The 17838-nt window shown below is 41.9% G+C and overlaps 1 protein-coding gene across 4 annotated transcripts in view; it reads right to left on the bottom strand.

Moving 5' to 3' along the window:
* Positions 1-17838, bottom strand: part of TBL1X (transducin beta like 1 X-linked) — a 135756-nt gene that overhangs the window by 26614 nt on the left and 91304 nt on the right. For 3 of the 4 annotated variants that reach the window (XM_083612155.1, XM_083612154.1, XM_083612153.1), the window contains exon 4: positions 4661-4768. In XM_083612155.1, coding sequence (XP_083468281.1) covers positions 4661-4718 — 58 coding nt within the window. In that variant the 5' untranslated portion in view covers positions 4719-4768. Of the gene's footprint in view, positions 1-4235; positions 4385-4660; positions 4769-17838 lie in introns of those variants that run through there. The other variant, XM_083612156.1, reaches the window with a different exon arrangement.

The raw sequence follows: 17838 nt of genomic DNA, 5'->3' as shown, positions 1-17838 counted from the left end.
TGTAATTATGAGAAATCTCCAGATATATGGGGGGCAGCTATTCTACTCCCTCTTCTGATGGCTTCCGAGATGAAAGTCAGAGGAATCTATTCTTTCCATTCGTAAGAAAACAAATGGGACCACTTTCAGATCATGAGGCCAAAAAGCAACTTCCACACGGAGGACATAAACAGAAATAGCATGCCGCCCCATCAAATACCAAGCAAAAAGGGAAACAATTCAATTTAAACAAGGTAGTAGTACAACATCGGGGGGGGATGTAGCATGTGACACGACATTTAGGCTGCATTCACACAGCAGCTTATTCAATATCCCCACTAACTGTAAGTTTCTGCAGTATATTTGAGTTTTCACACAAAAAGCCGCTTGCAGAAAATAGAATACAGTGGACCCACAATTTATGGTCCCTTTACATTCGCGATCGCAACCTGTAATTTCCCACTCTCAGTTTATTTACTTCCCCTCCAACAGCACACCCAGTAGGTTTTCCTCACCAGCCTCTGGGAAAGAGATTCAAGGGCTCTGGGGGAGTGCTTCCTTTGGGGGGGGGTTTGGAGGGGGGTCCTGACTTTGCATGATTCTGCCTTTGTGTACAGACCCCCAGAACTGATCCCTCACGTAAATGGTGAGCCAACTCTATTAGACGTATATAGTGCTCGTTTCCATGTTATTGCATTCGGGGGGGGGGGGGTCTGCTTGCAGCTCCCTTATCCCGGAAAATCATGGGAATAAAGAGACAAAATTTGGGGTGGTACACCGGCATACAATTTTTTTCATGGGGAATCACAGGGGAATAGAAGGACACGTGTGTAGAAAGGGTGCAGTGATGTCCAATGATGTTTGTTGTTGTGTCTCACCAAACCCACTAGCGTGGTGTCAATGAAATTTAGTGTGACATTCTGGTACAGTGGTACCTTGGGTTACGAACTTAATTCGTTCCGGAGGTCCGTTCTTAACCCGAAACCGTTCTTATCCTGAGGCACGCTTTCGCTAATCGGGCCTCCCACTGCCGCCGTGCCACCGGTACGCGATTTCCTTTCTCATCCTGGGGTAAAGTTCTCAACCCAAGGTACTACTTCCGGGTTAGTGGAGTTTGTAACCCGAAGTGTTTGTAACCCGAAGCGTTTGTAACCCAAGGTACCACTGTATATTGGTCAGAAAGCCACAGTTCCATAGCACTTCAGTGTGAAAGGAATATTAGGAAACAGTACAGAAGCACTAGCGTTATAATCAGGAAAACTAATGCCATGGATATTCTTGGTAGGTTTGTGAATCTAGCCCATAATGTTTTCCTTTGCTCACAAGGGCTGGATTTCCCCCACTCATTACAAAGCAGCTGGTGGGAAGGAACACACTAAAATGAACATGATCTTACCAACACTGTGGTTTTGGATGCATTATTAGTTTGCTCATTTTCAAATGATAAATAAATAAAGATAAAAATGAATAAATGCATGATATAAAGTGTATACTTAGGAAAATAATGTAAAATAATGGGCACTTTAAAAAAAAACCCCAGTAGGAATGAATATTAGGAAGATATCAGACTTCTCAGATGTGTAGACATTCCTATAAAGGCAGCATAGATCTATGGAAGCCATCACAATACTTTCCATAAATGAGACTTGGATAAAGATTGAAATGCATCACTGCAGTTACAAATAAGTCTTGTCTTTTTTTAAAAAAGGAGGAAAGCAATTTCGTCCGCACCCCAACCGTATCTCCAGCCCTGAGTAGTTCAAACTGCCTGCGCTGCTTTGCCAAACTGCCAGATATGTCTACTGGAAAATATCTCGCACTGTATAACATCTGGGCCTTGGGAGTGCCTTCTGAGACAATTGGGGGAGGGGCACTGAGGAAAGAGGAAAGGGGGGGACTGTAATGAGATCCTTGGAAATAGTTTCCCTAACCCTTAAATGGCAGTGACAGACCTGTTAGTAGATGCCTAACAAAAACCATCTTTCTAAAGCTTTTTTTATAGCTGTGCACAATGTGTGCTGTGCACACAGATAAAGTATTCTGAAGAGTCACAGTTACTTTTTAAATGCTTGCAGCCCTGTAATAAGTCTTGCTTCTCCAGAATACTCTCCTAGTTACAAAACATTGTCTAGCCCCCGAATGAAGTGTGTATGTGTATCTATCTGTCTGTCTGTCTGTCTGTCTGTCTGTCTGTCTGTCTGTCTATCTATCTATCTATCTATCTATCTATCTATCTATCTGGCATGTTTTTGCCATCAAACTGCATCTGAGGGCGATGGGCCATCATTGAGACTTGTTCCTTCCAGAGGGACTCACTCTACTACTCTATTCAGTGTGGTAGCAAGACGTCGAAATGCAACCCTTTTTTAAGGGGGGGGAAATAAACGGGGGCAGGACACAGAGGGAGGACTAAAGCCCTCATAAAGGAATCCACCAGACTGTGGATTATACAGTGGACTCAGATCATGAACTCTGCTTCCAATGTACTGCAACCCACAGAACTCTGCTTCCAAGGCAGACTCACCTGATCCAATCCAGTGAGATCAGATCATGATCTTATTGGACTGGATCAGGTGAGTCTACCTTGGAAGCAGAGTTCTGTGGGCTCTTCCTGCATCGCTACTGTCGGGTATAGGATTTCAGTCTAAGCCATTAATTTAAGATGAGAATGACTACAATAATAAGAATTATTTCCGAAGACCCAGCAAATGCACCCTTGTATTACAGGTTATCCTGGGAACTGAGGAGAAAGGATCTTCTTTTTTGAACTACATGGTGGCCAAAATTAAAGCACACATGACTGTTTGCTAAAATTCATAGTGTGTGTGTGTGTGTAAATAATAACCTTTTCGTTGGGTTGAATGACAGTTCTTTTCAATATCTGCCAAGAATATAAAACTACTGAAATTTTAGTCATCTGTCAAAGGAGGAGAGGAAACATCTTTTACTAGGAAAGTACTTCTAAAAACTTGAATAAGCTAGCAAAGATTAGCACCATTTAACAGTTCTTCTTCATTACAGGTTTTGAGGAGGAGGAGGATAAAATGAAACAAATCCTCTTTCCTATTTGCATACTGTGGCATTAGAATGAAAGAGCACTCCAGATTCTGCCATTCACTGTGCCTAAGCTTGCAGATCCATAAAATCTGAGATCTTTTCAATTTGGCCAGGATACAAAACAAAACCTTCTTTTACCTACACAGATGAACATTCTTTTCTGCTCTTTTTCCCTCTGTGTGTGGGAGGAGGAAGAAAAAGGTTGTAGGAGGTAATTGAGACAGCATCCAGCTTCATTTTATAACGAGGGAAATTATACTCAGCAGATTTAGTCCTTAACTGTGCTCTGCAGTCAGTCAAAATAACCACCTGTAACCAGCAACACTGAATAGGCCATCACTGTTGCCACATGGTAATGAGTTTGCAAGGATTTCCAACATTGAAATTATCCACAATTGGTCACTGCAGCTTTTTTAGCGGCCAAGACAGTAAACCCTAATTTTCTTTAAATTCAATCTAACTGCAAAGTGCCTCATTCAAATATCACACCACTCTAAAAGCCATGTATCAGTAGCTTCCAGAATAACTAACTTCTAGAATAATGTGGTTCAAAAATACCAGCTAGTTCTTATATACATTGTTCGCCAATTATTCAGAATCTAGGGTAGGAGTCACTTTCTCATATGGAGGGAGGGAGAGAATCATTAGATGCAGTAGATAAATTCAACCTAATTCAATTCAAATTAAAAACTGAAAAATATTAAGATGTTTCTCCTCTTTTACAGTTGCCTGAGTGCAAAATGTGTGTTCGCACAATGGAGCTGTCTCCCCTCTTCTCCTCCCCCCACATCTGCTCAAGGAGTTTCCCCAATCTTCCAGAGCAGATTCGGGGAGGCCATGGTGTTTGTGTGTGTGTGTGAGAGAGAGAGAGGGGGGCGGGCAGAGATTTATTCTGCAAGAATGAATTTTCGCGCTTACGGAATGAGTTAGTTGGATACTGGCCCCTGGTTCTAAACTCAGATTTCTATGCATGACAAAACCAGGAAAATCCTGTAAAAAGCTACTTCGTGATGGCCGTTCGAAATCAGATCTCTCAAAGATTTTACAACTACACACAGACTTTAAATTAAATACAATAAATGCTGTTTCCACTCACTTACTTGCCCTTATTGGCAAATGAACAATTAAATCAACCACAACGTTGTAAAGGCTATACACTCAATACAAAATTCAGCAGAGAAAATTCTTAATTTTACTACCATATTTCTTTCAAGCTGAATTGTGGTGAAGGGGGTGATTTGTGGGGCAGGGATCTTGCAGCTGGGGAGGGGAGAGTTGCAGCGCACATGGTGACCTCAACTGTTTTTCTTTCTGATTTGCAGATATGGAAACCAGTTTGGTATTTTCCTACACCTGAAAAGTGGTAAATAAATGTTTATAATAAATGCTAAGGGCAGGCTCGAACACTTATTTAGTGAAATGCAAAGTGCAAGATATATGCATTTTAGTTAACAAAAATGAACTCTAACAGTGGGGATAAATGCTACTATTTGTAAACTGTAAAACATAATGTATTGTTTATACATCTAAATCTTGCTATGTAATCTGGCAACAGTCCAGTCAAACTTCTTTGCTAGAACACTCTCAAGGACATATAGAACATTGCTCTAAAAGAAAAAGTTACCTGACTCCTGAAGATAGCGATACACCAAGAAATTCACTTCGTCACTGGTTATGCTCATCTTAGCCCCACCTCAATATGATGAGGTCTGCAAGAAGTGTGATCCACGCTCTGTTTAAAGAGGAAGAATGATAAAACACAGCTTTAGTTGTTTTTAATTAAACATTCATTTCTATGGCCACATAATAAGGTATACATCAATTTACATCTGAATTACAGCCAAAGTTCAAAATGAATCGACCACAGGAAAATCATCATCATTTACGGAGTTGGGACAACAGTTAACAGAAGCCTTGAAAGAGCTTTCTCCATGCATTGACAACCTCGCCGTCAGGTTACTGCAACGTGTTGAGCTGAGTCTGGTGCAGAACACAGTAGCTAGTTTGATTGTGGAGGAAAACTACTCTCGGCATAGGACACCTTGCTTGCTGGATTTGCAGGGGGGGATATGCACCAGTTGCCGATCTGTTACTGGGTCAAATCCAAGGTGTTGCCATGAAAATATAAGGCCGCTCAGAACCAGGTTACTTTAAATACCGTCTTGTCCTCTGTATACCCACTAGGTCACATTGACCTATGAGAGAATCTCAGCTGCGAGTTCCAGTCATTCAGAGCAGCGCTTTCAGTGTGGCTGCCCCTGTTCTGCAGAACAGCATTCGTGTTGAGATGCAGCAGACACCCACTATCAACACTTTTCAGAAGCAACCGAAGACTGTTTTGCTCTGATAGGCTTCTCCAACAGAATGAATGGGTCTCTGCCATAAGTGTCTATTTTGTATTTTTTTTTAAAACACACACACACACACACACACACACACTTGCTGTTTATAACTTCTTTGTTTTTTGCTATTTTCATTATGCATGGTGCTGAGCTGCTTGCACAGAATGTAATAATAACAACTCCGTATATAATTTTAGTACAGTGCTGCTCTCAGCGACTGCAAAGGACCTAAAGCCACCAGGCTCAGAGATGCAAAAACACATGGCAGTGGAAAAGCTGCTGCAGCAAAACCCTGTCTAGGTTTTTCCAGCTCTCCAGCAATACGGATCCGCTTGACCCCCCCGGCACCTACAATGCTAGCTCAACCATACTCTATTTTTAAACAGGTCAAGTAGGATGCCTCCTCCCCCCCCCAATCCATTCGTATAAATTAGATTTGTGTCATAATGCATCATTAAAATCAAATGCAAACATTGCAGAACAAACAGAGAGGTCTATTTAGAACAAACCACTGAGGCAGAATGTCCTTTTGCCCATTTGGCAGCACAGTGCAGCAATTTGGGTCATACAGACCTTCATTGTTCTAACCCAACGTCAAAGCATTAAATAAGAGTTATTGACACCTTCCTCCACTGCAGAAACTACATGGTTGCCCCCAAAGTGTGGGGGGAAATGAAAGAACCCAAAGCAAAGCCCCCTTATCTGGCACTGCCTCACCAGGTGAGGTAGCACTTAAGACAACACTTAAGAAATTATTTAGCAGCGAATATGTCATAAAAGTACAAACTGAGTAACCTAAATATAAGAACACCTACGGAAACAAGAGGTTATGACCAAACGAGCCTCTTTTTCAAAGAAAATATTGTGCATTAAAAATAAAAGGGCCGTATTAGCTTTTAAACACATAAATATGCGTAGACAATGCATCAAGAGGCCATGTCTGTTTGCCTTTCAAGCTACAATACTTCTCACTACAGCAATATTTTAAAGAAATAATTTGATTTGGTAGCTTCAGTATTTACACTGCCCCCTCTGCCCGCTGGAAAGTATTAAATTGCTTTAAACAAAAAATAAGAAAGGGCAGGTTATTAGCGTCGTAGCTGGCCTCTCTTTCCCTTCACAGCTAAGAGAGCCTTTGCTCCTTGAAACTGTGCTCAGCAATCCCTGTTGCTTAGAGTAGCATCTGCTCCTTTAAGTCAGCTATGCTCATCTACAGGTGTCCCCAGAAGTGAAGGTCATGCATGACTCTAGCAGATGTCCCTGCATTATTTATGTGAGCTGCTCTTCAGAGCTGTGTGGTGCTTTTATTTTACTGTCCTCACATATTTCGTCAACAATTCAGATTGATTACCCTCACCGACACAAACCCTGTAGTTTGACAATTATGGCAAATTAAGACCCTTCTTCCTAAGTGTTAATTTTATTTACTGTGGTGATTTGTACTTCATACAAAAGCAACATCCGTATTATTATTATTAATTATTATTATTTTGCTCTTGAGGAAAAGGCTTGGTTTCTTATCCTCTGCTCCTCTTCCTTCAGATGATTTCCTAATTAAGGCTAAGCTTTCAAAAGCATTTAATACTTTTTGGGGGGGGGTTAAAAGCACCTATCAGGAATATTCAACAGCATAAGAAAGACACAAATGATAAAATGATGGTGCAAAATGGGATCATTGTTTATCTTAAAGCCCAGTCCTGCAGCTAGAGAAAAGAACTGTTTTGTACATGAAATACTGGCTGTCATACCACTGCAAGATCAGTGAGTCGTCAGCTAAGCAGGTTGCAACTAAGCAGTCAACCAGAAATAGCCACTGTGGCGCTTGAGTCAATGCCAGGATCACACAACACTGTTGCGCCACATAGAAATGGCATGTGGTGGACAGGGAACGTCTCACTCGTTCATCTTTTCTACAGGCATTTGTGTCACTATGGAACTATCACGACTGTATATAGCTTTGGAATCAGGGAGTTGATCCTTTTCTTCTTGTTGAATTGCCCCAAGGTCATATTTAGCAAAACCTGAAACTCTTAGACGCATCATGCATACAACCAAACAAACGAACCAAAGTGCCTTGTAGCAGCAGGATGCTTCCATTAAACAAACAAACTCATATTTATTTAAGTATTTTTATGGCCCGAGATTTGTGATGCACCGGTCTGGAACATTTCGATTTAAAACAATAATTAAACTGCCAAAAATATTAACGAGTTACCATATTTCAGTCCACTGCAACATTCAGGGACTGGGCTACAAGATTCAAGATGGGTTCCAATGTAATAATGTATATTCAAATAATGGTCACACAATGAACGCATGCAGACAGGCAAATCATATTGGAATGAAAGATCCATAAAAATGGGTTTAGCCCAGTGGATTCTTTTATTAATGACCCTGGAAAATTTACACTGAAAAACCCATGTGAACTTAGCATTCTTATGTATTTGTCCTTACAGAATGACACATAAGAATCATGAATGAAAGAATACAGCCCTTAAGGGATATGGATTCTAGTGTGCAGTCTGCAACAGATTTTCTGAGTAATTTCTGCCATGTTTGTTTAAACTCCGCCTGCTTGGTTCTAATTTATGACAGAGTTCAAACATATTTATTGAAAAGTTCTTATGAATATGAGATCATTGAATGACACCTTGACTGAGCATAGCTCAAAAAACCACTTCTCTCAGAGCTCTTGACAGTATATAATACATTTGTATGTCACCTTTCCATAGTTAAATCCATGCTCAAGGCTCACAACATGAAAAATATATATATGTAATTATAAACATAACAAAATGAGTCATAAACAATAAACAAACAATAAATAAAATTTCAAAAAGTATCAATAACAGCCATTCTAAGGATGCAGACATGTTACATTAGAACTGGCCAAAGTGGTGTGAATTCTATAACCAAGATATATTTTAAAGGGCTAAATGTAATGTAATGTATGTATGTATGTATGTATGTATGTATGTTCTTAGGCACTTACCTCTAAAAATAGACTCAAGGCCATTTACAATACGAAAGTACAGCAATATAAAATATGCAAAATTAAAACAGCCATACAACTGCACTGACAATTAGTGGATGCATTTCTAAGAATACACCACCGCCTCCACCCCCAAAGCCCAATACCTATATCATAACCAAAACAGACATAAGGCAGCAGAAAAATGCCTGGGAGAAGACAGCTTTTACCTGTCACTGAAAAATATATTAACGTCGGCACCAAGAATATAGCTCTTAGTAATAATCCAAATATAGCTATTAGTAACAATATTTATTTACATGATCGATGGTTCTTTTTATCTTGATTAGAATCCCTTTATTAATTAGATTAGAAGCCAAAGGAAAATCATTGTGTCTATAAAACCGCTTAAGTACACAAATAATAAATAACCTACATCCTCCTTCAAAACAGCGACTTTTTTTCTCCGTTTGCATTAGCATTCCAAACACCTACATCTCTGGATGCATTAATACATTTTGTCCTGAAGACAGTAAACAAGAATTTGCTTGGCATAAATAAACCACTTTGCATCTTCATACACACTGTTACTATGCAATGCTAAAAAACAAGGCTTTTTTGTTGTTTGTTCCTTCCATCTACACTTCTGCAGGTGCCACAGGACCAACCAAACACAGACAACAAGAAGGATGAAGGAAACAGAGGGTGGCTCACATGTCGTCATGTGAAGGTAAGCTGTGCCTAAGTATGAATGTACAGTCTCCCAGGGAGATCTCAGCTGTTTAGCTCCTTCTTGGTTGGTTTTGCTGTTGTACAATACCAAGTTGTGCAGTGGCTGAACAGGTCATCCAAACCCAGGCTTGTAGTTTAGTTCTTAGCTACAGTATGTGGCTAAGGAAGAGAGAGCTTAATCACCAGTTCCTGATCAGACAACACTCAGTGCAGCATGGCAACAAAAGGGACAAGCAAAACAGCTGCAAGCTCCTTTCCAGGAAATCACATGTTCACACAGATCATGTGAACAGGCTCCCTGTGCATTCCGAGGCCATCTTTTCTTTTCCATAATGGACACTTCAGGCATCTAATGCTTTGTATTTAAACAGTCCTTTTCCTTCACGTGCGTCATACTTTAAGCAAAAGTGTCTGAGTTTAGTTTTGTATAGTGTACCTTTGCTTCCGCTGTTGTCGCATAGCTTGCTGGTATGCTTTAAATTTACAAAAGAAGAACACAAACCTTGGCTAGGGTTACTGGGAACAAGCTCTGAGCTTGCAACTTGCCGGTTTGGAGGACTCACTCAAATCACAATTTGGCAGTTCGGATGTAGCTGCAAACTGTGATTTGATCAAACTAGAAAGTACAGTGGTACCTTGGTTTCCGAACGCAATCCATTCCGGAAGACCGTTCAGCTTCTGAAATGTTCGAAAACGAAGACACAAAGGGCAATTTCAATGGAAAAAATGGTGGAGTACAGCGGCTGTACTCTTTGAGTAGGAGTTGGCTACCAATTTAATTGTGTGTTTGCTCTGAAGCATGGTGTTGTTGCTTATTGTTATTTATTCAGTAAGCGACTTACAACCCTTTCGAGGCGCGTTTGAAAACGGAAGCATTTACTTCCGGGTTTTCGGCATTTGAAAACCAAAACGTTCGGCTTCCAGGACGCTCAAAAACCGAGGTACTACTGTATTCTACTAAGAAAAGTGTGTGATTTGGCAGGGAGCAGAGAGAGAGAAGAGAACAGAGTTAATTCCTGATCTTTAAACCATGGATAGCTCAGTTGGTTAGAACATGGTGCTGACAATGCCAAGCCTGCGGGTTCAATCCTTGTATGGGACAGCTGCATATCCCTGCATCTCAGGAGGTTGGACTAGATGCTCCTCAAGGTACAGTGGTACCTCGGGTTACAGACGCTTCAGGTTACAGACTCCGCTAACCCAGAAACAATACCTCGGGTTAAGAACTTTGCTTCAGGATGAAAACAGAAATCGTGTTCCGGCGGCGCGGTGGCAGCGGGAGGCCCCATTAGCTAAAGTGGTGCTTCAGGTTAAGAACAGTTTCAGGTTAAGAACGGACCTCCAGAACGAATTAAGTTCTTAACGCGAGGTACCACTGTACTTTCCAACTCTATGATTCTAGGACTGAAGAATCAGAGAAGAAGGTGTCTGAATCTTGATTAAACATTGTAAGAAGTGATTTGCTAGATCAAATCAAAGTTCTCCTCCTTTAGTACTCTTTGCAAGAAACCCAGTGACTAGCAGGTATTAGGTGGTTCACCTGAAATCAAATAGTAGTCCAATGGCGGATTGCTATATACCTTCTGCCAACACCTGGGATAGCACACATCATAAATCACTAACTAGCTCCCTGCATCTAACGAATAATTGTTCAGGAGCAAAAAATCTATTTCCCCTTTAAGAGGCTGCTATTCTGATTATAAAGGAATGGTGGGGAGCCTCCTGCAGTAAGATGGGCAAAATAATTGTGCCCAAACGATAAAACAAACCCATTTTAAATCACAAATGCTTAATCTGTCTTTGAATTGCTAGAGCAAACTCAGTTTAGTGGACAATGCTGAAGTTATCAGTTCTGCAAAATTACGGCCTCAGGACTCTGATTAAATATGCAGAACTGGCAAAGCTGATGGGGAAGATCCGAAACCAGCGCAACGAGCTGTTTGAAAAGGACTGGAGTAAATTTATACAATATATGAGAGAACATTGTAAACATTTGAAAACGTTTGCAAGTTTGAGTTAAAATATTTTGTAACGTTAATTTTTGGAACTGGTTTGCAAATATCAATGTAAATTTTGTAAGTATAGAAAGAAGGTAAATAAGTTGATATAGAAATGCTAAGATGAAAGTGAATATTTATGAAAGCCCGGGGGGTGTGTGTAAAGGCTCAGGATGAGCAAAGTTTCAGGTGATGATAAGAATGGATTGTGACTATGGTAAAAAAATTAAACTTAATAAAAATTATTCAAAATAAAAATTACGTCCTCAGGACTCTAGAGGAAGAGTTGCTCAACAAAAACAAATTCGTAAGACTCTTCCGACAAAATCAGGAGAAAGATTAAGAGTGCACAAGTTAGGGAGTTTGTTGAAATGCATTCTGATTTTGCTTCTCCAAAAACATTGATCATCTTTATTCGTCTGAATTCTACTTTGAATCATTCTGGCTACTGAAGATGGTAAGCATCACTGAGCCAGTACTTTGTTTCTTAAGCACATGAACACTGCACAGCAAGACCATATGCTACTACATTGTTTTCATTCTTGTATTTGTCCACCTCTTTCTCAAGCACACTGGGATGGATCTGGACTTCATAACGCTTAGAGTAGACCCACTGAAATAAATGAAACTTAATTTAAACATTTAAAGTCCCACTGAGTTATATCCAGCTCAGTTGTACTCAAGAGTAGTGGCCCACCCAAATTAATGAGCCTAAGTTAGTAATGTATATTAATTTCAACAGGTCAACTCTGAGTAGAAAAAAACCACTGCATACCGTATTTTTCGCACCATAGGACGCACTTTTCCCCTCCTAAAAAGCAAGGAAAAATGTGTGTGCGTCCTATGGAGCGAATGCAGGGGGGAGGCAGGCGGGAAAAGCCCCCAAGAGCCGCACACAAGCTCCGTGCACTCTTGCGGGCTTTTCCACAGGAGGGAGAAGGGACTGACTGGCCGCATCAGTCCCTTCTCCAACCTCCCAGAAAAGCCAGGAGAAGCCGCAATCTCTTTAAAGGGGTTGCGCGGTTCTGCGGGCTTTTGGGAGAGGTGAGGGAATCCCCCCACCTCCCAGGAAAGCCAGGAAAGCCCTGCGCAGCGTCTCCTGGCAAGGAGAGGCTGCACGGGGCTAAAGGGGAAGCCAAAACAGCGAGCGGGATCCATCCCGCTTGCTGCCCTGGCTTGCTCCATAGCTGCATGCAACCCCTCCGGCAAGGAGAGGCTGCACGGGGCTATGGATTCTTTAGCCCCACACAGCCTCTCCCGGCAAGGAGAGGCTGCACGGGGCTAAAGGGGAAGCCAAAACAGCGAGCGGGATCCATCCCGCTTGTTGCTTTGGCTTGCTCCATAGCTGCGTGCAACCCCTCCGGCAAGGAGAGGCTGCACGGGGCTATGGATTCTTTAGCCCTGCGCAGCGTCTCCTGGGAAGGAGAGGCTGCACGGGGCTAAAGGGGAAGCCAAAACAGTGAGCGGGATCCATCCCGCTCGCTGCCTTGGCTTGCTCCATAGCTGCGCGCAACCACTCCGGCAAGGAGAGGCTGCACGGGGCTATGGATTCTTTAGCCCCACGCAACCTCTCCTGGCAAGGAAAGGCTGCACGGGGCTAAAGGGGAAGCCAAAACAGCGAGCGGGATCCATCCTGCTCGCTGCCTTGGCTTGTGCCATAGCCGCGAGCAACCCCTCCGGCAGGGAGAGGTTGTGCGCAGCCTGTACGCTGCTCTTTGGGGCTGGGGGGGGATTTTTTTTCTTGATTTCCCCCCCTAAAAACTGGGTGCACCCTATGGTCCGGTGCGCCCTATGGTGCGAAAAATACGGTACATTGGTTCAATAGGTCTATCCTAAGCACGACAAGGTCTGGATCCAATGCACACACTCCATTATCAACCATACAGTATACTGGGCTCCTAAAGCAAGTTTTGTAAAAGTCTTATTTGAAAACAACAACAACAACCCAGAATTCTATCTCCCCTAAAATCCTTTTAAGCCCTGCATTTTCAAGCTGTGCCCTATTTATAGAATCACCAGATGTTACACATTTTCCTGATCGCTTTCTGGAGGTGATGTAGGACATCTTTATTTTTATATAGGCCAGATGTTTGGTGGCAGGTTGCTTTTTAGCACTGGATTATTTTACCAATAGGTTCATTTTGAAAATATTGTTAGGTACCCTGAGCCTATGGAATAAATAAATGCAAAAAGGAACAGCATTACCATATAGTCCTGGGAACACAGGACTCAATTATTTTACATCTTGAATTTACTAAAGAATCACAGGCTCTTCAAGCTAGTGCTTTACTGCAATCCAGTGTAGAACTATAGCCATGTGTTGGTATTTTAAATTGTTCCAGTTAATTAAAATTTCAAAAATTAAGGACAATAGGAGGACCCGTATACTCAAATTACCTGTCCAAATCTTTTAAGCGGAATAAAAAGAAAACCACAATTCTCTTTTTTTTTGCGGTAACTGTGCAGCTGCAACACTGCTGAGAAGTGTGTTCTATGCCATTCCAAGATTAAGCATCACAGGACAAAGAATCACATTGATGTCTTATACACGTAAGGAACAGAAGTCCATTTATTGAAGAAAAGATGCAAATAAACTACCAGTCTTCTCTTTGCAACCCCTCACGTATGCCCCTCGCACATTTCCAATTTCTATTGAAACACACAAAAAATGTTTTACCCACCAAGCGACAAAAAAAAATTCCTGCACTATATACTATATATACGATCTACTAACAGCAAATTCACTTTCCCAGAACAGATTTTTATGGAGCTATAATGGCACAAAGAAGATCAAACCTATCCATTCTTAAGGAAATCATCCCTGAGTGCTCACTGGAAGGACAGATCCTGAAGCTGAGACTCCAATACTTTGGCCACCTCATGAGAAGAGAAGACTCCCTGGAAAAGACCCTGATGTTGGGAAAGATGGAGGGCACAAGGAGAAGGTTAGGACGACAGAGGATGAGATAGAGTGTTCTCGAAGCTACCAGCATGAGTTTGACCAAACTGTGGGAAGCCGTGAAATACAGGAGTGCCTGGTGTGCTCTGGTCCATGGGGTCACGAAGAGTTGGACACGACTAAACGACTAAACAACAACAACATAATGGCACAACCACAAATAATTTGGAGGTATGATCAGGCATGGAGACGGGGAGAGAACCCGAAGGTTTCTGGAAATGCAAATAACCTGGGGGGGGGGTTATCTGATTGTGAGGCAGGAGGATCCCCAAAACAACCCAATGAGGACTGAGCATTGTTAGTGACATGGAATACTGACTGTTTTGCAGGAGAAGTACAGAAAACCAGGATGGTGGTAGTGGAATGGAGTATCCTGGGAAATGGCATAGCTGGGTAGCATTCTCAAGAAGAGCACTGCATGCCTACATTGTTGTTGTTGTTGTTTGCATGCAGGATCAGGAATAGTTTTTGAGGACAAACTTGCAAGCCCCCTCTTACATGCTTACAGTGATCCAGTCCCATATAAACAGCCTCTGTGGTGCCAGTGTGGTGTAGTGGTTAAGAGCGGTAGACTCGTAATCTGGGGAACCGGGTTCGCGTCTCCGCTCCTCCACATGCAGCTGCTGGGTGACCTTGGGCTAGTCACACTTCTTTGAAGTCTCTCAGCTCCACTCACCTCACAGAGTGTTTATTGTGGAGGAGGAAGGAGAAGTTTAGCCGCTTTGAGACTCCTTCGGGTAGTGATAAAGCAGGATATCAAATCCAAACTCGTCTTCTTCTTCTTCTCTTAAGTCATGCAGGAAGCGTTTTTTAATTAATTTTAATTCCGAAATTGTTTTTTCTGCGATTTCAAAATTACACCTTACTGGGTTGTAAGTCGCTTACTGAATAAATAACAATAAGCAACAACACCATGCTTCGGAGAAAACAAACAATTAAACTGGTATCCAACTCCTACTCAAAGAGTACAGCCGCTGAAATTCAACAGACATGCACTGCTTTGGTTCACCAGCTAAAACTTGCTGACGATTTTGTAACTTTTTGGTTGATCTGCCTGTCAGTGTTTGGAATTTGCTTTATTCTGACAGACCAACACAGCTGCAAAGCTCTTATAAATAGACCAATTCATTTTAAGCTTCATTTTTCTGGCTTTTTTTGAAGGGGGGGTGGGGTGTTCATTGCAAAACAATGAATTCTCAAACCAGTCAATTTCTCTTGCATTCTTCATAGATTGAAGATAAAATACAGTAGCTAGGTGGCTTAAATGAGTGTGTCTGTCTCTCTCTCTCTCTGTGTGTCTGTCTGTGTGTTTGTGTATGTGTAAACTCTACCAACAGTAAGGGCTGCTATACTGCCCCTGGAATCAATGTCCCAGCTTAATAATGCATTTGTTCCTCTCACCAGCTGTCCACCGCCCCCTGCCCCCCGTTTCTGCCTAGGCATAAAAAATTCTGGGACTGGTGAATCTTAAGAGAGCATATGCAAAAGCAGGTATCTCTCCTTTTCAATTATAATTGCACAAGCACACTATCTGTTCCAGAGAAGGCCCTCGCTCCAGAAAGTCCCACAAGGACTGGGAAATAGGTATGGAGCATTTTTCATAAAATATCCTGGAGCATGATCCACAATTCAGCCTACTTTTCCCCATCATTGTAATGGGTAGAGTGTCTTCTTCTTTACAGAAGACAACCCCTTACCCCAAAGGAGCCTTTTGTTTGTTGGAAGAACACTCTGGTCCACATCCTTGTTTAAAGATAAAGAACCACAAGGAGAGAGAGCAGGAGCTTTGAAGTTGCCTATTGGGCAGCAGTCAGAGTATCACAGAGTTGGGACCATGAGGATCATTCTAGTCTAACCCCCTGCAATGCAGGAATATGCAGCTGTCCCTTACAGGGACCACAGCTTGTGCAAGGCAACAAATGCACAGATTGCCTCTGTGCTTTAGAACAGTGCTTCTCAAACTACCTGATGTGGCAGAGCCGTAACTGGCCTCTAAAGCATTCCGCCAAACCTGAGCTGTGGTGGAGTCACCAGGGATCAGCAGCTGATGTCTCATGGATGAGCCCTGGTCTGTGGACCACCGCTTTGACTAGCCCTGCCCTAGTACCCTTTGCAACCCACAGGTGTTTCCCAGATAAGTGACGTAAGTTTGCTCAAAGTATGGTATGATTGATTTGTATTCCGCCATTTAAGACCAATGTCTGCCCAAGTAGACAGCCTTTGAGTAGCCAGTGGAGGTGTAGAAGGGAGATATAAATTGGTGACCCATAAATACAATACAATACACAGATGGGAAAGCAGGGGGGCAGGAGAAACATTGGGAAAGTACCACAAGGAAGAGATATATCCTTCAAACTGGGCGGTTCATCAAAGGTTAAATGGTTCATCTATCTACACACTCTTCAAGTGAACTTTTCGTTGCTCATAGAAGAGCTGAGTATGCCTTAAGGGCAATCCTATGCATGTTTACTCAGAAGTAAGTCCTACTGACTTAAGCAGTGCTGAGTGTGCATAGGATTGCACTGTACAATTTACTTAAGAAAAATAGGGTGCCTTAGCTGTCAGCGAATTGAGAAACGCTGCCATAGATATTACTGGTATACACCCCCCTTTCTTCCCCTCCTACACTTAAAACCTATTAGTTTGCTTGGTTTACTTTTCAGTCCTCAGCTGGTTTTCTTAATGACATCAGCCTCCAGCATTTAAGGTCTGAAAGCACAAGTGGATCTTTTCCAATTCCCTTGGCTCCACAGTGAAAAGGGTTTTTGCTGTATTGATCTTTTCTTCATGGCACTTTGCTGAGAAAAAACAACAACAGCCCTCTTAATTAGTGTGATTGTGTTGTATTCTACTTCGTGACCTACTTTTCTAAGACACAAGAACTTCAGTGAGCCTTTTTTCTTTTCTTTAAAAAAATTAAACCCTGAGCTTTTAAAGTTTTTTTAAAAAAATTATTTACACATTATCCTAAGTAATCAAGAGCAAGGGGAAAAGGAAATATGAAAATAGCTTTAGGACTTAAAACGATTCAAGTTAAAATAAACAAGGAAGATTAGAGGCACTAAGAACACAATTATTTGTGAAGCTGGCTTTAGACAGTGTTCCTATAGTGGACGGATATGTGGAAATTACAGTAGCTACATTCATGCAATAACCTATTCACATACACTTATGAATTGAGCCCACATACTTTAATTATCTGGTTTATAAAGCAACTAAAGCTGACAACTTTAAAGCTAAAAAAAAAAAAAAGGCTTCCTGGATTAGGGCCACCATAGCATCCGGCAGGTCAAGGGTAGAGCAAGAAAAGCCCAGTTTCATGCCATGAAATCTTAATGTGATATTAGCGCAAATAGTCTTGCAGATATAAGCCCTTTTAAGTATTATGAATTGCGTCCTTGAGTTCACAATTGTTTTTAATGTTTGATGTTTCATTATGTTTTTATATATGCTGAAAGCTGCCCAGAGTGAACTCACAACCATGTTACCTTGGAAAAGGTGTGTTAAGAAACCTCCATATACTGCAGCAACAGGAATGTGGAGTGCAAACTTATGGCAAGTGAGTAGCATGCTTAACACCCAAAGGGTAAAGGGTAAAGGGACCCCTGACAGTTAAGTTCAGTCGCGAACGACTCTGAGGTTGTGGCGCTTATCTCGCTTTACAGGCCAAGGGAGCTGGCGTTTGTCCGCAGACAGCTTTTCCAGGTCATATGGCCAGCATGACTAAGCCGCTACTGGAACAACAGAACACCAACACCAGAGCAGCGCACGGAAACGCTGTTTACCTTCCCACCAGAGCGG

This window comes from Podarcis filfolensis (genome assembly GCF_964270895.1).
Source record: "Podarcis filfolensis genome assembly, chromosome: 4".
Lineage (NCBI taxonomy): Eukaryota > Metazoa > Chordata > Lepidosauria > Squamata > Lacertidae > Podarcis > Podarcis filfolensis.
This window is presented reverse-complemented; position numbering and strand designations above follow the sequence as displayed.